The 22,422-nt window shown below is 46.6% G+C and overlaps 1 protein-coding gene across 7 annotated transcripts in view; it reads right to left on the bottom strand.

Moving 5' to 3' along the window:
- Positions 1–22,422, bottom strand: part of LOC137793988 (sodium/potassium-transporting ATPase subunit alpha-1) — a 47,559-nt gene that overhangs the window by 769 nt on the left and 24,368 nt on the right. For 6 of the 7 annotated variants that reach the window (XM_068590495.1, XM_068590494.1, XM_068590493.1 and 3 more), the window contains 21 exons: positions 12,742–12,846; positions 9,510–9,569; positions 7,932–8,033; positions 7,658–7,759; positions 7,470–7,583; positions 7,205–7,339; positions 6,682–6,799; positions 6,301–6,569; positions 5,889–6,197; positions 5,038–5,172; positions 4,665–4,857; positions 4,390–4,565; positions 4,153–4,289; positions 3,510–3,660; positions 3,223–3,391; positions 2,957–3,111; positions 2,724–2,847; positions 2,468–2,613; positions 2,248–2,378; positions 1,440–1,541; positions 616–707 (listed from right to left, as the gene is read on the bottom strand). In XM_068590495.1, coding sequence (XP_068446596.1) covers positions 616–707; positions 1,440–1,541; positions 2,248–2,378; positions 2,468–2,613; positions 2,724–2,847; positions 2,957–3,111; positions 3,223–3,391; positions 3,510–3,660; positions 4,153–4,289; positions 4,390–4,565; positions 4,665–4,857; positions 5,038–5,172; positions 5,889–6,197; positions 6,301–6,569; positions 6,682–6,799; positions 7,205–7,339; positions 7,470–7,583; positions 7,658–7,759; positions 7,932–8,033; positions 9,510–9,569; positions 12,742–12,846 — 3,025 coding nt within the window. Of the gene's footprint in view, positions 1–615; positions 708–1,439; positions 1,542–2,247; positions 2,379–2,467; positions 2,614–2,723; positions 2,848–2,956; positions 3,112–3,222; positions 3,392–3,509; positions 3,661–4,152; positions 4,290–4,389; positions 4,566–4,664; positions 4,858–5,037; positions 5,173–5,888; positions 6,198–6,300; positions 6,570–6,681; positions 6,800–7,204; positions 7,340–7,469; positions 7,584–7,657; positions 7,760–7,931; positions 8,034–9,509; positions 9,570–12,741; positions 12,847–13,291; positions 13,390–22,422 lie in introns of those variants that run through there. The other variant, XM_068590496.1, reaches the window with a different exon arrangement.

The raw sequence follows: 22,422 nt of genomic DNA, 5'->3' as shown, positions 1-22,422 counted from the left end.
GATGCTCACTGATCTGCGCTGCGGGGCTCAGATGCTAACAGACCCCCCCCAGCACTCTCCCACAGACGCAGCTGCGACAGAGCCGACCCCGCATGCAGGTTCTGCTGCAGCACCGTGGGTGGAACGAGGCACTAACAATGGCCGGGGTTGAGGGTTGAAATCCCCACCGGGGGCCTCGCCATCTGCCCGCAGTTCACTGGTCTGTGCGGAGGCGCGGTTGCAGGCAGGAACGGCCGACACGTGCGCCGGAAATAGACGCATCTTCGCGGCTCACGCTACAAGCTGCTCACTAGCGCTGACATCTAACACACCACTGCTTCTGCTCTCCGAGTTGCTCATCAACCTGGCATGGGCTTGCAATATCAGGAGGGGAGGAATAATCATCCATATCGCTATAACGGTCTTTTAATTATCTTATGGGCCAAGAAAAATAGCTTCGTCACGAGGCATTTTCAGCTTTAAAATGGTGCATTTAGCACAGAATCAGATTTAGCATTTGGAAAAAGTAAAGTACGTAGATAACCACGTGATCATCCCTCTACATTCAGTTCCAAATACAGAGAACAGAAGCACACATGTGACAAAAAAAAGGCCTTGGAGTCGGCCATTTCTTACCGCCTGGGTTGCGTCTGAGGATATATCTTCTGGCTTCATCGTACAGGAAGATGAGGAGGGAGTATGGGAAGGCACAGAACCACCAACATGGCCTGAGGTGTGACACAGACAGAGATGTGATGTTTCATTGATTCAATATTTGAGAAGCGAAGACAGAAACAAAAGAAAGATGAGACAGAAATGGGGACAAGTAGATAGAAAACAACTCCCAGACCGTAGGGAGAAGACAAGGTTATTCAAACATCAGCAATCACTCAAGAGGAGAAAGGTGAGTGGGCGGGTGAGAAGTTTGAAGAGACAGAGGAGATGAAAAGGTGGCCAGGAAGAAAGGAGAGAAGAGGAAGACGCAGAACAATAACGAGGAGAAGGAGACGAGGAGACTTCAGCTAATGATCTGCTTTCTGTTTTTTCTCTGTCGGGCAAATAATCTCATTAGTACGTTGCTGCTGCTTCATTCTGCCTCTGAAGTGGGAATTACCGGTGGCACTAGATAAAGTACACATTTCTTTAAAACAACATAATCAAGATGAAACAGCACTTCTTCATCGTGGGAACACAAGGGTAAACCACGTCACAGCACTGGCTGCACGGATTGACGAGAGGCTTCTGGGATACGCAGAGAATGCCAATAAATGAACAGAAAACAGGATTTCATGGATTAACACTTTAATAGGGATAAACTTAACGCACATTGTGCTTATGAATTCGCCTGTATGCATTAAAAGAAACATGGAAATTGTTTTAATTAGGGTAAATTCACCGTAATGAGTGAGCGAACGAAATCCTAGACAGAGTGTGTGTGTGTGTGTGTGTGTTTTACTCACTTGAGAGGGTACATTCTGAGAGCGATGTCCATGCCCGGACAATAGGACAGGAAGGCGGCCAGAGCCGTCTCCGCGAACAGCCCGAAGATGAGGATACGGTTCCTGAGAAGCGAAGAGTCACCACAGTTACAACATTTTTAATATGTATTAACCTTCATGATTTCACACTAACTCTAAGGAATACAATAAGTATAATTATTCTGTCAGAATTCCCTCTAAGATGAGTTTTTTTTATTGACTCTCATGACGATGGAAAGCCTCTCTCCAGAGACGAGCGACCGTCTGAGGAACTCATTACGCTTCGACAGCAGGGACCAGAGTCTAAATAAAGTGTTGGGGACATTTTACCCCCTAAAATGGCCCTGTTTGTTTTTTGCGGGCGGGGGGAGGGTGTACTTTCTCAAAGTACAGGGACTTGCATGGTGAAATTTGCAGAGATGGCCATCACTGATTGGTCAAACACACACGCCATCGCTTCTTCAACTCATGCAGCACCTCATGAATAAAACTGGAAGCACTCCATTGATTTAGGAGCATTTGAGGAAGAGGGGAGAGCTTTTCTCTTCGGTTTCCCAACTCATTTAGAAGCAGACGAGAAAAAAAAAGGGACGGCGAATACGTTCTAAAGGCACGAATAAATAACCGACAGACAATCGGCGGAGGATTTAGCCTTTTATTTTGCTCCTCATTACAAGGTGCATCATTAAGACTACGCGGCAGTAAATGTCGTTGCGAATCTAAGACGAAGTGCAGGCTGCGGAGGTGCTGCAATTTATTGTGTGAGGGAAATTCAAGTTTGTGCACGTACTTCATTCCCTGCTGCAGGATGGAGTTCCTCCTGGTCTTACAGATGATCAGATCGGCCCACTGGACGACCACAATACTGGCGAAGAAAGCCGTGTGACACGTGAACTCTACGATCTTTCTGCGCTCGTACGTCTGGTGGATAGATAAAAACACAAAGAAACGGTGAGCGCGAGTCCTCGAGTCCCAGAGTGATCGTTCGCTTTCGGCTCTTCATCACTCACCCACTGCTGTCCGTAGCTGTCTTCCAGGTCGTTGACCATTTTGTCGTCCCACAGCATTCTGATCCCCAGCAGGTCGTATGGGAGGAAGCCGTTTTCCGCCAGGATCACAAAGTATGTGAAGAACCCGGCTGTGGCCTGCATCATACCTGACGGAGAAGAAGAACTTTGAGGGGTCTGTTTTAGACGGAGCGCTGTCCTTCAAGGCTCCGCAACTGAGAAAAAAAGCACCAAATGACGAACAATCCTTTGCGTTTACCGATCTGCCCGTAGGCGATGCTGATGAGCCTCTCGTTCACCAGCTTGTCTGTTTTGGGGTTTCTGGGCTGTCGCTTCATGATGTCGCTCTCTGCTTCTTCATAAGCCAGGGAGATAGCAGGGACCTGGGACACACCAAAAAATAAAGAGGGTTAAGTATTTTTTCAGTTGCTTTTATCGCGACTTTTCTGTGAGAAGAAGGACGTCTGTCGTGCCGTCGCTCAAAGAGCTCACCATGTCAGTCCCCAGGTCGATGCAGAGGATGGTGACGGTTCCCAGGGGCAGAGGGATGTTGGCGATGATGAAGAGGAGGAAGGGGGAGATCTCGGGGATGTTACTGGTCAGAGTGTAGGCGATGGACTTCTTCAAGTTGTCAAAGATCAGACGGCCTGATGGCGAAATTCAAAAGGTTAATATGAGCGAGGGCAAATCGAGCAGTGACACAGATGCTTCTCTGCATTTTCCACATTTCTGCAGGTTTAAGAAGTTAAACCCGTCACCTTCTTCCACTCCGGTCACGATGGAGGCAAAGTTGTCGTCCAGCAGGATCATGTCAGCGGCCTGCTTGGACACGTCGGATCCAGAGATGCCCATGGCGACTCCGATGTCGGCCTTCTTCAGGGCGGGGGAGTCGTTCACGCCGTCGCCCGTCACGGCCACGATGGCGCCCTGCGGACACGGAGGAGAGCGGACTTCGGTTAAACGACAACCAAAATCGGATTTTTCTGGAAGCTTTTAACCCCAATTTGTGCCTGCGTATGTTTCTTAAATCCCCTGTGACGCTCACCTGTCTCTGGCAACCTTCCACAATGATGAGTTTCTGCTGCGGGGAGGTTCTGGCGAAGACGATCTCCGTGTGGTACTTCAGCACATCGTCCAGCAGCTCGGCGGTCATTTCTTTCAGCTCGCCGCCGTGGACCACACAGGCCTTGGCGTCCCTGGAGGAGAGATCACAGCAGCGTCAGGACAACAGCAGTTATCCCACATCCTGTTTCTGAGAGGAAAACTAGCGATGGGGTATAATCATGGAGGAACTCATGAGGAAACAGGAAGTTCCTTTAGAAAACAACCCGTGACTCAAATAATGGCATCATCAGCAAAAAGATCTCCACCAGAGCTTCACTTCAGACAATGAATACTGATGCAACATATTATCAGTCCCATGGTGCAGGAGAGTGTATTAGCCCCAGAAATAAAACATTATGCGTATGTTTTGTATATTTTTTTCACACGTTTATTGTCGATTTTTCTATTTTATTTACATTTCTCGACTGTTTCAGCCCTTGTGTTTATAATTTATCTTCCTATGTTCACCATCCTAATACTAAATGAGGACGAGTGTGTTCCTGCATGAGGATTCTTCCCACGGTGACAGTATTTTTAATGTATGGGTTTCGGGACATCACTGCAGCTGTGTACTGTGTACTCACCTGGGGTTGACTTCTGAGACTGGTACATTCAGGCGGGCGGCGATGTCTTCCACGGTCTCGTTGCCTTCAGAGATGATGCCCACGCCCTTAGCGATGGCCTTGGCTGTGATGGGGTGGTCACCTGTCACCATGATGACCTGAGGGAGAAGGCAAGTATGAACACCAGGATGCGGTCGTGTTTTTGGTCTTGAAATGACGCGCGCTTGCTGCACAAGTATAAAAAAAAAAAGGACTCACCTTGATCCCGGCGCTCCTGCATTTGCCGACGGCGTCGGGCACGGCGGCGCGAGGAGGGTCGATCATGGACATGAGGCCGATGAAGCACAGTTTATCCGTGGGGAAGTTCACCTCCTCGGTGTCGAAAGCAAAGCCCTCTGGGAACTGGTCGTCAGGCAGGTTGAAGTGGCAGAAACCTGAGTGAGGCCAGAAGAAGATGCTTCAACGCGTTAGCTTTCCTGCGCTGACATTTAAAAGACAAAAGGGTGGAGCTCTAGCATGGAGATGCGTCTCACCCAGCACTCTCTCTCCAAGTCCTCCCAGCTCAACGTAGGCGTTCTGGAAAGCGTCCTTCAACTCTTCGTCCAGGGCCTCCTCCTTGCCGTGCAACAGGATGCTGGAGCAGCGGTCCAGAATCCTCTCTGGGGCGCCTTTCATCACCAGCAGGTGCTTGGACTCTCCGGGAGTTGTGTTCTTGTGGACGGAGAGCTGTGGGGCAAGAGGAAGGCTGGATTTTAAACCCCATATTACACTGGATAGAACTGAAACCCAACCACTAGAGGGCGTAGATTGACATTTCCCCTCCATTAGGTTTTGGGGGATTTAAATCACCTGCACGGACAGGTTGAACAGATTTAGAGTCTGTGGGAAACTCTGTGGGTTGTTTACCTGGTATTTGTTGGTGGAGTTGAAGGGGATCTCAGCAACTTTGTCGTATTTGTCTCTCATGCCGCCAACAGATCCGCAGCACAGCTCGATGCACTTGAGCAAGGCTGCTTCGGAGGCGTCTCCGGCTACGTCTCTCTGTGGATTCAAGCAAAGCACAAAGAGTTGGATTACGTCTTTATTTACAATATAGTGCAAATGACAGAGATACTAAAAGGTTGCATACACAACAAAAGTTGTGTTTATGATTTGCGTCATACTATTTATTGTATATGTACAAGGCTCCAAAGGTTTATGAACGACAACAAATGTGTAGAAGAACAGAGCAGGTGGATAAAAGAGATGAATTCAGACCTTAAATTGCAATGATTCATTCCACAAAGAGACGCGATGAAAACAATCTCTTCCAAAACGATGCAGTTTCAGACAGAAATGCACACGCCAGTGCTCATTAAGGAATAAATCAATAGGCCTGTCTGGCCACTTTTTGCTATAGCTGCAGCTATATATTTCTAAAAGACCTTTAATTATGTTGAGAGTTTTTCATAAAGATTTGTAGTGCAGTCTGGCTGCATTTTGTTTCCCTCAAAGTTTCTTGCCAAGTCATATTGCCAAGTCGCCTCCCACACAGACACCGGGACTCGTCTGGGGACTGTATCAAATTTAACAAAATGTTTGAAGGAGGGAAAAAATATTCCATGAGGTGACGGGAGAAGATTTGTTTACAAGAGAAAGACAGCGATACCGTCCGCCGCTCTTGGATTAACTGAGACTCTTTTGCGGCGACCGAAATGATCGAATTAGAGCAAAATGTTTCAGAAGAGTTCTCGAAGGATATGAGCTTTTTTTTTCACCTTCAGGATGGGGACGTTGGTCTGCTCGGCCAGGAACACGGCGCGGTTACAGAGGCCGGCGATACGGGACAGGGCGTTCCAGGTGGCGGAGCTTTTGTCGAAGGAGGCACCGCTCTGGTTCTCCGTGGTGTCGGCCTCGTGGATCTGGTTGTCGAACCACATGTGGGCCACGGTCATCCGGTTCTGGGTCAGGGTGCCCGTCTTGTCGGAGCAGATGGTGGAGGTGGAGCCCAGCGTCTCCACCGCCTCCAAGTTCTTCACCAGGCAGTTCTTCTTCGCCATGCGCTTGGCGGTCAGGGTCAGACACACCTGGAGACGGGAGAGAGAGGAAAAAGCATTTCAGCTAATAATACTTCAGTCTTATTGGAAATGAGACTCGGGAGTCGGGGGGCGGAGATGCTGTTGGACTCACGGTGACGGTGGCGAGGAGACCTTCCGGCACGTTGGCCACGATGATGCCGATGAGGAAGATGACGGCCTCCAGCCAGCCGTACCCGAGGATGAGCGAGAGGATGAAGAAGGAGACGCCCAGGAAGACGGCCACGCCGGTGATGATGTGGATGAAGTGCTCGATCTCCTTGGCGATGGGAGTTTTGCCGCCGTCCAGACTGGACGCCAGGCTGGCGATGCGACCCATGACGGTGTGGTCTCCGGTGTTGATGACGACTCCTTTGGCGGTACCTGGGGAGAGCAACGGATCGTCTCCATGAGTCGCTCTTTCGCAACTTTCATTTGCGTCTCAATTGGACTTCAATCGGGGACTTCTGCGATGTCTCTCTGCTCGTGCTCGTACCTTCTACGCAGTTGGTGGAGAAGAAAGCGATGTTCCTGGTCTCCAGCGGGTTGTCGTTGGAGAAGTCCGGAGTACGACTCTGAGGCTCGGATTCACCGGTCAGAGAGGAGTTGTCCACCTGGAGGAGGGAGAAGTAGGAAACACCGAAGATAAGTGAGAGTGACAGGATACCTGCGGGACGACTTAATTAAAAAACTAATGACTGACATTGTTGTCGAGTGGGAAAATAGAAGATGACGCATATAAACTGCAATAAAACAAGTGAGGAACAAGTCGAGCAAGGCGAGAATAAACAACAGGAAGTAAGCTGATGCTTGACAACCGCACGTGGCTGTCAACAGACAGTTTGTCTTTCATCGCGATAGACTGAACTCGTAAATCATGAGTTATTATGTCTTCGTTTCCACTCGAGCGATGTTCATACTCCCAATCTATTAGGATGCATGCATATTTAATATCTAAAGTGCTGTTTTCAAGCCACTGCTCCAAACGTGAGATTAAAACGAGACTTTGAGGTACGGACCTTGCAGCCGTGGGCGGAGATGATTCGCAGGTCGGCGGGGATCCGGTCTCCGCCCTTCACCTCCACCAGGTCTCCGACCACCACCTCCTCGGCGTTGATGCTCTTCTTCTCGCCGTCACGGAGGACCAGGGCTTGCTGCGAAGAACAACGGGGAACTGTGTTTTCAGGTTTCAATTTTTCGTCACGGGATCAATACACACTTTCGTTCCAGACAGCGAGAGATTACACGCGATTAGTCGCGAGGAAAGCGAGGGGAGAAACTCACCTGTGGGACCAGGTTCTTGAAGGAGTCCATGATCTTGGAGCTCTTGGCCTCCTGGTAGTAGGAGAAGCAGCCGGTGATGATGACGACAGCGGAGAGCACGACGCCCAGGTACAACTGCAGGAGAGGAAAGAGTTATTCATCTTTCTGGGGGGGTTCACTTTCTATCTCACGCTATCAACGACGCTTACGTTATCGTTGGCCGGTTCGTCTTCTGCGGCGGCCTGGATACCGTACGCCAGGAAGCAGAGGACGGCCCCGATCCACAGCAGCATGGAGAAACCACCGAACAGCTGGAGGACGCCATAAAAACAAACACGTTTCAAGACGTTGCCGACCACAGACAAATTTGCATTTCTAAAATTTGACTACGCAAAGCAGGCTTGAGTGGCGCCTCCGGCTGATACTTTACAGATGAGAAGAAGTGACTCTGATACTTAACAGATGAGAAGAAGTGACTCTTACCTGTTTGCAGAACTTGACCCATTCAGGCGTTGTGGGGGGAGGCGTGAGGGCGTTGGGGCCGTCTCTCAAAAGGATCTCTTTTGCTCTGGCGTTGGAAAGACCCTGAAAAGAGACATAAAAAACAGGTTTGACAGAAGAAATAGCGAGTGTGAGCGGTCATGTCAGTGTAAACTCAGGAAAATAATAACAGAAAAACCTGCGAGTCCTGTTTTTTTTTGCTCCGTTACTGTTACTGCTCTGACAAGTTTCCATGAGTTTTATTTGCTCAACACATACCTCGCCATTACTCGAGGAGGTGGTGGATTTGAGTTTGGAACAAAAACCATCGGACACCACATCCAGTGGAATAAGGATCTCGGTAATCTCACAATTACAGCTTCCTCTTTGCACAAGTCTGTGTAATTAGAGAGCCAAACGTGCAGTGATAACAAAGGGAGACGAGAGAATCGGGCTGTATCTCTGCTATAAGGGAGCATACTGCAACGCGGTCGTGGCGATGTTTTTCTAGCAACAAAAAGGTGAAGAACTAAAAGTGAAGTGTGGCTGAAGATCTGCTTGGAGGAGGACCAGGAGTGCTGCAGTAAAGGAGTCCTAAAACCAGGAAATGAGTTCTCTTTTTCTGATTCCCTCGTCTCAAAAGTCACATTTTGGTTTAAATGTCTGTAATTAGCACACTCTTAACCGATTTAACATCTTCTTGCGTCAGTAAAGACCCTACCAGTGAATTCTGGAGCTTTTACAGGCGGTAACAAGTGGCTTAATGAGACTATAAAACGACATCACTCAGAACACGAGTCCGCCCTGAGCTCAGTGCCGGTGCCGTGAAGTCACGTGACGCTTCACAGCCCGTCGTTAGCGTTTTACTTCTGCTGATTGCTTCCAGTATCATGCACATGTGTTTTTTCCGCAGGGCTTATTTTCTGCAATAATCCAAATGGAGCATTCCCATTGGCTTTGAGTCGAAGGCGAACCGGCGCGACGCTAACTTCTGCGGTTGGCCGACAGGAATACGCAGTCAGTGCAGCGCTCTGTGGCGCCGGTGTGCCTGCCTGAATGAAGTCTTTGTTTGGGGTCAAACTCAGACAGATCAGATTTCTGAGGATAATCGGCATCAGTCGAGCATTTGGCCGGTGTGGGGCTCTGCTGGGTTGTGTAACGGGATTCTGCGTGACGGCGACCACGGTCCAAACATGGTAAATTACATTTTGCGTAGCAGTCCGAGTCCCACCCCTCCCCTCTTTTTCAGCACATATGTGACATTTTTTGATTCCTTAAAGGGCCAGTTCACTCTAAACACAACTTTTTCCTTTCCGCCTCTCGTGGTTCGCAGACACGCAATAGTTTGTGAGTCCATCTATGTTAATATTGTCCGTTGCATAGTGCAAATCCCAAACTATCTTCATGAACTGGGGATGGAGGGAGGAAAATATTGGTTGAACTGACCCATTAGAGTCATTTCCACACTAAATATCTTCATGTGAAAGTGCGTTTGACCTCAGTTTGTGCTGCCAGATCTTCCCTGGCCTCGGGCTTATCTGTGGCTCACACATCCTCAAAAACACACAAACACACACTCACCCTGGATAGGTCAGTTCCATATTTTCTGTGGAGTTCATCCAAGGTTAACTTGTGATCATCCTATGGAAAGAGGGAGAGAGAGAGAGAGAGATTGAGAGACATTTTTTGCAACGAGCTGAAAATCCCTGTCATTTTAAAACCCCGCAGGTATTATCTCCTTTGAGGATTAAACACGTGTCCCGTCAGGGCCTCCAGAGGGAACATAAAGATGACAAGGCAAAAATCTGAACGGGATTACGTATGCATGCCGGTCCATACAGTGCGAGGATTAGCCAAAAGCGGACATTCAAGTAAAACGAGAGTCGGCCGGTGATTGAAAACTCGCGGCCAAACACCGGCGCTAAGCCGCCATGAGCTCGGCTCATCCAGACAGTTTGCTGCGAGCAAACAGTCCTCCGAGCCCGAACGTCAACGTCAGTGGCGACAAAAGCAGTTTCTTTTGGATGATTACATCGGGGGGAAAGTGCTGTTTCGGGTAAGTAATTGATCGTAGAGTTTATCGTGTAGAAAAAGGGGGGTTCATCCGGTCGCAATCTCGTTATTTTAAAATGCAAATTCCAGCGGCTCTGCAAAGGAACAAACCAGAGAATCGAGCACATTCATGTGCCTACACTGTTTGTTGGATAACACCCACAGCGAGTGAGTGAATAGAGATTCTTGCAGCGTAATTTGTATGATCTGCAAAGATATCTGACTCCCACCTTGCATTTTTGGTCATACTGTGAGTATTGTGCAGGAGAGTGAAACACCCACAGTAGAGATGCCAATGGGTTTACGCACATACGTGACACATTTTCCAGTCCAATACATAATTTTTTCTCCCCCAGCGACTATTTTCCCATGAAATAAAAGCTGCACAAGACAAAATATACATCACATAGATGTAATTGTTGATGTTTTATAAGATTGAACCGTTCTATGAATGACGTTTGTCTAAAACCAGACGCTACAATTCCTGATAGACGGCCGCTTTGTTCCCAGTCGTTCGTCCAGCGTGAATGAATGAAGCATCAGTTCACGCCCCTCCCGCCGGTCCCATTGTGTGTTTACATTGCCCTCTCAAAGGTTTCACATCCACTGTTGGGTCCCGTTTGAAATCACACATTCACATCATGCTAAATTGTACACGGCGTCGTCGTCGCATGCAGTCTTCCTACCTTCACACTCTTAAACGACCTGGAGGAGAAAACGGTGCAGTTGTCGAGGTTTTGCATTATAATGAGCCAGAAAAGTACCGTGCCCAATGCGTAGAGGATAAAGTGTGATCACGAGTACCTCCTGACCAGAGAAAAGCATGTAAAATACACCAATGTGCCATCAGTGTCTGATTTAATAGAGAATATATACAATTTAGTTTATGAACGTCCACTTATATTTGATTGAATATGTATTCATTAATGTTACTTTAACATGTATTTAAAACCTCCAGGGCCAGAGCACTCAAACTCCACTTTATTCTACATTTGGCATTTTCTGTTGGACTTTGTCTCATTTTATAAAAATCCCTGGTTGCTATATGTTGCCATGGCAATATTCCGGCTGGACTTTGACGCCTGGGATAATTGCACAATAATGATTAACGTGTCGGCTCCATGGAGACACACCTTTGCACTTATGACAGTTTTACTCCTTTTCCCAAAACGCTATTGTTGTTAAACCGAGCTCCAGATCTGAAAACCTGGATCATTCATGTTTGAATCAAATAAAAACCTTTTTTTTCCCCGAAGACACGACGTCCACAGTCGGGACTCAGGAGACGCTCAAGACACCGAGCTGTTAATTGTAGTAAATGATATGCTAAGTTAAGGAGGTTATGGCGTGCTGGCGATACCGTTGCGATGGCATTGAGATGTCCTTCAGCGGCGGCAGACTTTGAGATCTAGTTAAGACGCGCCGAGGACAATAATCATTAATATGTCACCGAGATGGGAATTTTATTACCTAATAACCTACAGTACTCCGTGACCTGCTGAGTGACATTGGGAAGAGACTGTTGCCTAAAAGCTGCACTAATTAAAGAATTCATTATGAAACCAGGCAACGAGCCATCACTTTCAAATACTTGTGTTTTTTTTTTAAAAGTTACTTTACTTTGTAGACTCACAGCATCAGTCAACCTTCACTTGGTGACCTTGTGAAAGTCAAAGAGCAGCGTGCATCTAGAACACAGCACAACTACAGAAAACGGTTATTACGCCTTCATTAGCGTTATTATCGAGACATTTGAACAAGTTCACGTGCCTCTACTTTGGGCTTTGAGGTGAACTTGAGACCTGAATCATGCTCCTTGTGAGCTGACCTTGTGAAGGACACTATCCTCCAATATAGAAGAGGCTTTGTCCTCCACGAGACATGTAATGAAGTTTGTGGAGGAGCAGCTTCAAGAAGAGCAAATGTGAACAATTTGCTTTAATAAAAGGCCACCGAGTTAACGTACAGTGGGCGGTACGATGTCATTACTTCTTGCAATGTATTGGGGATGAACTTCATGCAAGAATGACTCGCTGACCTTGGGAAATGACCTCTGCCGGCCACAGATACAGGCCGAGGGGGGGGAGAAAGCTGACAAGAGTGGAAATTAGACAACTGTTCGACACAGGAAAACCACCTAAACCTCCACGCGTGCAACTTAACAACTCTGCACATTTTTGAGCCGACAGTGCAGCTGAGAGCGGTTTCGTATCTGCACGATTGTGTCTGGAGGTAACGGCACATGATCTGAGAGTCAGCAGCAGATTAATAGGTGTTTACCGGCTGCAGGAAAAAGGACTAGTTCGTATGCTTTGAGAAAGACAATAATGACAACAGAGCCTCGGCGTTGGAGACTAATCTAGATAAGCCTAACTTAGAAGTTAAGTGCAGCTGTGAACTCCGTAATAACATGTGACAGCACATGCAGGCGTGTAAGTAGCAATCTTCACGAAATACGGGACAGACAAGCTGCATCTCATGTGACTGGCCGCGAGGTCAAAGCCGAGGTTTGTCTCGGCCGTGACCGGCGCAACTTACAGTGGAGAGTGTTAACGCGGCCTGAAGAAAGCTGTCATTAAACATGAGGCAAACAATGTGCGCGAGAGGACAATGGTTGGTTCAACAAGGTCAACGCCTGCTCCTCCCGGCTTGATTTACAGCAGTTACAACACTTTTAAAAAGTTAAACATTGCCTAACAGAAATAGTGCTTATTCAGACAATGACTGACTGTTTTTTTCTAACTTTTCTTTGTGTACTCACCAGGTCAACTTCTTTCTTCAGCTCGTCCATATCCTTCTCCCCTTTCTTGCCTTTCTTGCCCCCGCCATCCGAGGTTGCCGCCAACTTGTACTCATCTTTCCCTCTCTGGATTGAAGAAAGTGAGAAAGAGCAAGCTTCGTGACAAGAGCGAGCACATGTGGGGAAGTTTTGCTCTCGAGCTTCCTCTTAAGTCGCGCCAGCCGGAGCGCGGAGCAGTGTCAACTTCTGCTGTTCAAACACGCTGTAAAAACGTGTGTTAATCATTGTTAGGAGGATTGTGAATGACTCTCATAAATATCCCCAATTTTGAAAAAAAAGAGAACTTTGAAGAGTTCCCGAGAACTGTGGACGGAAAAAAGTGAACGCATGCACAGCACATTTCGAAAGTAAGGCACAAAGGTGCCTTCGGGCTATTCACAACTGTCAAGCCGAAGCAAATAACGTGACAAAATCTTGCTCTGGTCTCAGAACTGAAAAGAAAAAACAGCTTAACCTCAAACCTAAAGACTCTAGAAAAGTCCAAAGCATGTGACACAGCTCCAATACTTACTCCCAGCCCCATGGTCGCAACGCAAGTCTGAGAACACTCAATCCAATTGTCTTTTTAAATTGCAACTTTCCTACTCCGCCTCTCTCTCTCGCTCTCTCTCTCACACTCTCTCTCTCTCTCTCTCCTGCTCTCTCTCTCCTGCTCTCTCTCTCTCTCTCTCTGACCTCAGTCCTCCGCACTCTCTAGAGCCGAGAAGATAGGCTGCTTTTCATAAGCATACCTTTATACCCACAACCGGCTCACCTGCGGAGGAGGAGTTTTGGGTGGGGGAGGTGGGTGGGGGAGGGGTGGAGGGGAGGTGGCTGGAGGGTGGGGGGGTTGGGAAGGGGTAAAACTGGACAGGTGAGGTAGTAGTGTGAGGAAGGGAGGGGGGGTATTGCAGGGAAAGGGAGGCAGTATGGTGGAGGAGGACTCCAGGAGAAAGGGGAGGGGTGACTCTTACTCAACTTCCCTGTTTTGTTCTCAGCGCTTCCGCTCCTCTTCTCTCTCTCTCTCTCTCTCTCTCTCTCTCTCTCTCTTTCTCTCTCTCTCTCTCATTCAGTCTCTCCCCTCAATCCATTCCTCCTTTTCCATTCAGCTTCACCGCGACCTTTACATGCAACAGGTGAGGTCGGTGGTTTGGAGAGCCAGACGTCCACGGCCCCGCAGAGCGAATCCCTCTGGCTCTGCCTCGTGTGTGCCAGGTTTACAGTACAAACAGGCGCGAACGAATGATGACAAAATAAAGTAAAATAGTGAGGGAATTGAATTAAAGGCAGTGAAAAGCGGAGCTTTTTAGGTGAAAGTCCAGCTTTGCGGGTGAGTAACTGCACAGGCGTTTGAATAACAAAGACGCAAAAAGAAAGGAGAAAAAAAAGGTGAGAAGCTGATTAAAACCTTTTTCCCAAGAACCCGTCGCTCATAGCCGAGATAACGGCAGGAATGCAAAGGGAGGAATCCTTCAGCCGTCTTTGTCTCTCTGAGGTCAATGTGCCCCGTAAGAAAACAGCCCTGTAATTGATTCTGAAGTCGTTCCCGCCTCATAAAACCTCGGACCTGAACGGGAACGTCTCTCGCAATGCTAAATGAGGTCGTTGACCCCCGACAGGATTAATATATGTTAATCAATCCGGAAAAAAATGCACGGAAAATCCGATTGGAGACCCAATTTGCGCTAAAGAGTTCAGTTCATTTGGGTTCCTCGTTCAAGCTTGAGCACGGCTCAGCCGCTGCTAAACCAGGAAATGGATATCAACGCTTGTTTAATTGGCCGAGCTGATCCACTATCAGGAACCCGGAGCCCCACCTCGGTGTTCCTGCGGCCGAGCAAAGCCATAAAGTTGAAGTGAGAGAGTGTTGAATGAACGACTGAGTTACGTGTCCTTGAGCAGACAATGGGATTTCTCAACTGGGGCCCAAATAATTATGGCCTGTATATTTGTGCAGGAGATCCACTAGACAAAGGCTTTATCTTTTATCTATGGCTGCCACCTGAGCCCGTGACCCTGAGGTCTCTTACAAAACCAAGAAGTGGCTTTCCTGTTCATTGAAACTTGCAGAGGAGGAGGAGAAGGAGGAGGAAGAGGAGGGCTTGTCCTTGCAGGCTGGCTGTCTGGCTGGAGGGGCCTGCTGGATGTGTTTGTAGTAAACTTCCTACTGTTTATAGTCACTAGACTACGCAGTGAGGAGGAGGGGGGTCGAGGGTGTGATAATACAAAGATGAGGGGAGAGAAAGGAGGAGGGGAGATTGTAAAATAGGAATTCTCATAAGCTGGAAATAAAAAAAATGTAAAAAGATAGACAGTGTGAGAGGCAGGGAGAAGTTTTTCGCCGCGTAATAATGGATGCGGCTCATCTCGCGGCGCGCAGCCAGTGTATTGAATTCAATTTGTTTCAAAATCCATTCACGAGGAGAAAGAGCCCTGTGATGTAAGAGACAGAGGAATGGAAGAAAGGTTGAGAAAACCCCTCAGGGGACAGTTCAACCCGAAAATAAAATAAAATCCATTTACCCCCTCCTCCACCGGCCCCCACGGGGCCGTGTAACCACTCAGATAACGTCGGTGTGGCTCGCCACGATACACGACAGACGCCCGTGGAAACTGGTTTGTGGTGCAGTTCGTTAGGATGCAAGCTAGCAACACGCGCTTCGCTGCCCATCGTGCGGCGCCGTAGGTGTGTGTGTGTGTGTGTCTGTGTGTGCTCACCCACTTTCAACACCTGTCTCTGCAACCTCACAATGACACACAGGACCACACCCTTCTATGCAAACACATTCACACACACACGCTTGTTGAGAGTGTTTACACTTTCGCTGGCGGGCTTTGTCGCCGAGCGCGTTTAAGTCTTTGGGAAAGCGACCTCCCACGCAGCGGCGGTGTCTCTCCATCTGCATCGATAAAAACCAAAGACGCAAACCGTAAATTGGGCCTAAGTGGCTCCCTCGAGGGTTTTTATGCGACTGACGGGGGTTTTGAGCTCCATAATTAATGCAGTGTACGTTCTTGTTTAACCCCAAACAATGCTCTGACACGCATGAACAGATCGGCAGCGGAGACGTCAACATGGCCTTTTGGGATGTCATTGTAGTGGGAGCACCAGGAGTAACGTGGATATTATCAGAGTCAACATATTAGTGAGTAAACTATCACTTGAAGGCCACATTAGGGCCAGATTCTGCAGGAGAACGGGCGCGCTGGAAGATAAAGTAAAGGGGCGGTTGACATATTTCCTGACCTTCCTCGAGACATTGATCATTAGATTTGGGGAGGTTGTGTCCTAAACCTCAGCAGATAACAGTATCTATTTGACTCACAGCTGAACACCACTAGCGGTGTGAGATTGTGTGTGTTTTTTTGTGGCAAACCGCCCTTTAACTAAGACATCGTACCGCTGTTTCTCTTTCTTCTGACATTTTTTTTACACCAGTGTCAGGCGTTATTGAGCAATAAAGTCATTATATTCCTTCTGGCTTCAGCTGGCTGAACAAAGTGTACATTTAAATGCTTCCCTTGGCTGAACGTGGCGCACTGTAAATGTTTCACTCGGCTGCAGGTTGCAGGTTGCCCTTGTAGTATTCAAACTGTCCTGAACTTTGCACCGGCTGTGACGTAGAGGCCTTTAAAAAAAAAAAAAAAAGTTTAATAATCAAACCGTTTGACAGAAGTAGCACTGATTGACACAGAGGAGACACAAATAAACACAGCTGGAGACGGTCGGCGTCTCTCCAGACGGATACATGACGATTCCAACGCCGCCGACAGAGATTACGTTGACACCAATAAGCTGTCTGAAGTTTATTTAGCAAAGATATAGATGAGTTTATGGATCCTGCTGGTCTTATGCTGAACATACAACTAGTTGCAAACATTTTCCATTGCGCAGAATTTTTTAATATTTTTAACTAACAACTCATTTCTTATCCCCTTTTTGGATTTCACTTCATTTTTGGCAGTGAAAAAAAAATCCACATGGTGGAGAATATTGGGAAAGACAGCAGCGCGGAAGTGAATAACAAATTCCGACCCACCCAGCCGCGTGTTCCTCATCTTACCGAGCTGCCAGAGTTCCCGCAGCACACATGCTGCATCGTCACAAGTTATTTAAACAAAGACGTACTTTGAATTCAAAGTATCACAAGGGGACGTTTTCTGGGGTTTCTCGCCGGAAAACGTGACTTTATTCGCGGCAAAGTGTCTTTTGACGGTGCACATCTGTCTCATACGGACCGTAAGATTTGTGGATTATTATTTTACCCACAAATCATTCAGGCCTTCATCCAACGATATTTCAGTTATGTCTTATATTGAATTGAGAGAAAAGCAGCAGGCGTGACCCAGCATCACTCCTCTGAAACTAAAGCTTTAAAAATAAATGACAACATTAACGTTAGTGCTATTACTGTCCTAAATTCTGGAGCGATGGCTGGTGGCACCTGCAATTCCCTTAAGAGCTTCTCTCTGACGCACACTTGTGTTATTGCCAGCTTAACGCTCGCCGGGGCCAACGCCGCCGTATTAAGCACGCCGGCAAACCAGTAATAGTTCCCTTTGGTCGGAGAGCCAAGAAACTTTAAGAGCATCACAGTTCCAGCTGCCCAAATAAAGACTTCACACACCTGCTCGAAATTCCCAGCCCAGGTGTTTGAGTCCGGCCGTTGACTCTTAGCGCTCAACATCAATCTCAATTCTGGAAACGGGATTTCACATTTCTTAATGTTCCTATGACGCAACACAACAAAAGAAAAGACGTCCTCGACCCCGAGAGTCCTCCTCGTCTGCTACTGTGGATGTCTGTGTCCTTCTTTTGGGAAAACACGTCGGAGGAAAGTGACAGAAAGTGAAGACGGTGCGCTCTCACTGAGACCGGCCGGCCTGACAAGGACAGAGGAGGAAAAACAAGTGGCCTCCTTGATCTCCTACCTCCTCTCCTTTGAAGATAAAGGAACAGGACTTAATGTGAAGAAATACAATGACAACATTAAGGAGTCAAACAGAAACTGGCTGAGTCCCATGACCTACTCACTCTGCATGGTTCCTTGAGGAAAAAAACACAAGTATTTGTCCTTCAAAGTAAAATTCACCACTGTAGAGTAGATTATGTTTCATATTGTTATTCAGTGGGTTTTATGTTCCATCTTATGTAATGCATTTAATGTCACATATTTCATCTTATTTTGATCTTTTATTGTCATCTTACTCTATCTTTTATAATGTGTTTCTTGTGGACTTTGTCTCAATGCTGTTAATGTTGTCAGTAAAGCACTTTGAATTATCGTGTTGCTGATATGATCATCATAGAGCACAGTGCCGATGACACATAACGACGCACTTTAGTGGAGATAAATCACACAGCGCTTTAAACTCACTGGGGAAGTTTAACTTTAGGTAAAGATGGAAAGGAAAAAAAACTTTTGACCAAAATAAAATAAATATTAGGTTTCTGGTTTGAAACAACGAATTAGAGATTGACAAAAAAATATATGGTCTGTCTCTTTAAAATCATTTAAAAATATATCCCTACTATTATGGCATCATTTTGGCGTTTCTATTAGGGAGCTTTCTTTCAGAAAATTAAAAAAAAAATCACAATTAGATTCAATGACAAATCCCAGGCTGCTCAGGGAAATTATAACTTCAGAAAACACATTTCTTTTCTGTGAATTCTGCAATTGATGGGCCTGAAAAACAAAAGACGAGACAGTAAATTGCACTTAAATTATCATAAGTACACAATAATTAGGAAAGATGACAACCAGGTCAGACTTTGCAAGAGAGAGGAAAAGAGACACACAGCAGAGTGTGATCTATTTATAGGTCCGAACATTTGCCAGAAACCCCGTTCCTTCCAGGCCGACTTGTATGAAAGAGAGAGCATGAAATTAGACTTTTACATCAAAGGAAAACTGCTGTTGAAGGAGTGATATCAAGGATCCGAATCAGCATCAACATCTGCAAGAGATTAGACAACAACAGCGAACATTACGGCATGTGTGTGTCATGGCAGAACTGCTCCGTGGTTTGGGTTAGTTCCTGCCGGATCACATTCCTCGTAGAGGCAAAGCGCCGGTGGCGAGCAAATTGGATTTGTATTCTAGTCACTTTCAACCTATGTGAGGATGAGAGGGATCCGATAATCGCTGAAAGATCTTTGCATCGTTCATTCAGACCACACACACACACACACTAGAGACCCTGCACATCCCTCTAATCTGGCGAAGGATTACAGCCGCAATTAGAGGAATGAGAAAGTGAGACGAAGGGAGGAAGGCAGAGACGGACGGGCCGGGTGAGAGATATGTTCTTCCCCATTTTAATTATAGTTATCAGTATTATTGTATTCCCAGACTGTTCAGGTCACCGTTAAAGCTGCAAGCAGGTATTTAAAAGACTTCTGCCACTATTAGGTCTTACTTGTCAATAAAATAAGTTATCAAACGCATGTTTTTGAGGGTTTTTCCTCTTTAAATGTATCCACAATCAAGGAAAAAGTGTTAAAATATCCTTAATTTGGTCACACGCAAATATCAGCTGCCTTAAAATATGAAATATTGTTTCACAAAGATAGTATTCATGCATGATGTGAGCAGCAGAAACACAAAAGGTGAATTATCTCAATATATCCCAGTGTTCAGTGTTTACTCTGCTGCAATATGTGTCTCTTAGCCGAAGCACAGGTATGACAAATACGACAAATATGAGAAATATCAGAGCAGAGTATTTACAAGCGCTCTGACACAGAACATCTCCTGTTGTGTGAAGCTACAGGCGACATTATCCAGAGTTCGACAAAAACCTGGAGATATATATATATATATATATATATATATATATATATATATATATATATATATATATATATATATATATATAAAATCCGGAAAAAAATATATCTTAAACTATAAAACGTCTTCATTCCACAAATAGATCAAAAGAAAGAACCACGTATCCCCTTTTCTAAACTAGCACATTTGTCCCTCTGCAGTGGAGAAGTAGAGCACATAGAAAAGGAGTGAAAGAGTGAATGAAAGGATAAAGAAAGAAAAGAGTGACTGTAGGCACTGCCAGCCTGGCTGATCCCAAAGCCTGGCAACGGCAACAAAGAGCCAGTGTCTCCGCTCACTCCGTGTCTCACACACTCGCGCATGAATACTGTACTGTGTGTCCACTGCGGCACACACACACACACACACACACACACACACACACACACAGACACAAAGGTTGCCCGTAGTCGCACACACTGAAATGACCCCCACGAATGTGAATATTATTTTTTTCCTTGTGAAAATCAGAAAAACTGCACCCAAAAAGGTTTTTCTGTGTTTTGAAGGTCAAAGGTCAACGGTCAAGGCGTTGAAAGTCTCCCTTGTGCTTCACGACACTGTCATCAAGAGAAATCAACGTCCACGGCTCGGGCCGTTCTGCTGAAGTGAGCGGCGTTAAGCGGTAACTTGTCATTATGAAAATGCCATAATTGTAAACACGCCGCCACTGGCTCATTTTGGTTTGGCCGCCAAAACAAAATGACTGATAATGGATGCTTTAATGGTTATAATTACACAACAACAAAAAGGTTTTGCCCGAAGCTGAAGAAGTTTATTGCTGAGTAAATTAGTTGTGTATAACAGCTCAAGCACTCAATTACCACATCAACATCAACACAATGTCGATAAGTCACAAGAAGTGAAATAAATGACCTAAATAAGTGTGACAACTGGAAAAAGTACAGTGTGTGAACCATGTGACATTCAAGCATGTTTGGAAATGCAACATAACTGAACACTTAGTCACTTCCTCCCTGTCAGCATCGAATGTCGTCTGAATCACAGCGGTGGGACTTTGTGTGCACTGAGTGAGCCTTTCAGAATAAAAGCCCTGCTGCCGGTAACTGCCATTCCCTGAGCAAAGCTGTTTTCACTTCCCTGACAGATCGCAGGACCTCTGCTCACTAACTGGGTCAAAGGTCACCGAGCCGGTGGAAAGCTTTCCTAACTAAAGATTTAATGGTTGACACATATAGATAAAGAGGATATTGAGAGAAAGATGTTTTTGCAGTGGACCAATAGTTGTGGTGTTCTTGTTTCCCTTTGAGTTTATTCCACACATATTCTACAAATTCTGCCTGAAATATTTGGTATTTTGGAGTGTGTGGAGGATAACGTAGCTACGCTGAAGGTTGTTTGAGGCTCCAGAAGCACAATGAGTAGTGGAAGTTAAAGAGAAAGAGACATATCGAAGAAGGGGGGGGGGGAGAGAGGTTTTCATCTTTCCACAAACATATGTCTCCCAGGTTCTTTGAAAGTTCGCCTGCTTTTCACTCGTTCTTCACGGCAGCTTCCTCACCTTCACATTCACCTCCACATCGCTGAGCTGAGAGAAGCTCAGAGCACAAGGGGGGGAGTCAAGACGAGTTGAAGTTGGAGAGGGAGGAGTCGGAGAGACAGGGGAGGAGACGAGGAAGAGGAGGAGTCCCCTCACATGACGCTACTGGCATGTCTGCTTGTCCTTGGAAAGGACACCGGCGTCTCACAACAAACGCGTTCTTTGTCCTTCTATCGGACCCAATCTGTCTCGCTCTGTCCTTCGTTTGTCCTTATCTGTCGCCCTGCGCTTCTGTCTTTGCACTTTGGCAAACTTTTTCATGCTGCTGAAAAGTTATGGAGTGACACAACGGAAGGATTTGTGTGCACGTGGCTGTGTGTGTGTGCTTGTGTGTGTGTGTGTCAGAGACGAGCGACAACCCCTTTGTACTTTGGAGTTTTCCGCTTTCTGCTCTACTGCAGTTATTGCGCAATAGGAGTTCATTCACACACACACACACACACACACACACGGACACCCACACACATACACCTCCCCCCACATTCCCTCTTCCTCTTCATTATCATAATCATGCTGTCACACACACACACACACACACACACACACACACACACAGACACACACACACACACACAGAATTCCTTTGCTGACTCCTCCCTTCAGTGAAGACTTTCTCCTGGGGCCCTCACAACTTTCCCTCATGGAAAACTACCAGTGCGCACAAAGACACACACACACACACACACACACACACACACACACACACACACACAGTGAGATCTGTGTTAACAGTGGACGGCACAGTAACGGGAGAATAGATGGAGAGAGAGAGAGAGAGAGAGAGAGAGAGGGAGAGAGAGAGAGAGAGAGAGAGAGAGAGAGAGAGAGAGAGAGAGAGAGAGATGTGATGAAAGAGGGAGAGAGAGTCTTTGATGGTATTAACAAAATCTGATGAAAATTTTAAAGCTCTCCAACTCTTCCACCCACACACACACACACGCATGACAACATAACAACTCATATTTACATTCCCAGCAGCCCTGGGAGACTACTAGACGGTGAGACAGACTCCCCTCCACCGTACCTGCTGTGGAAAGAGAGAGCGTAGTGGATCCAGAGCAACACCACCTCCCACTGGACTGATCCTCCACTGACCCGACTGAGCCGCGCAGGTGCTTTGCCACGTTCGGTTTCTAGGGAAATCTTCACTAAACTGTTGTTCAAGGTCAAAGTCCGAACAAGTTTTTGTCTTTTTTCGGTTAGAAAAGAAGATATCTGCCAAAACAAATGATGTTGTAATATTGTGGGATCCAACATCTGGCATGTGAG

This window comes from Clinocottus analis, unplaced genomic scaffold, assembly GCF_023055335.1.
Source record: "Clinocottus analis isolate CAN_PGR_092001 unplaced genomic scaffold, fCliAna1.0.p SCAF_24, whole genome shotgun sequence".
NCBI classification, from domain to species: Eukaryota; Metazoa; Chordata; class Actinopteri; order Perciformes; family Cottidae; genus Clinocottus; species Clinocottus analis.
The sequence above is the reverse complement of the archived record's forward strand: the minus strand, read 5'-3'. Positions and strand labels throughout refer to the sequence as shown.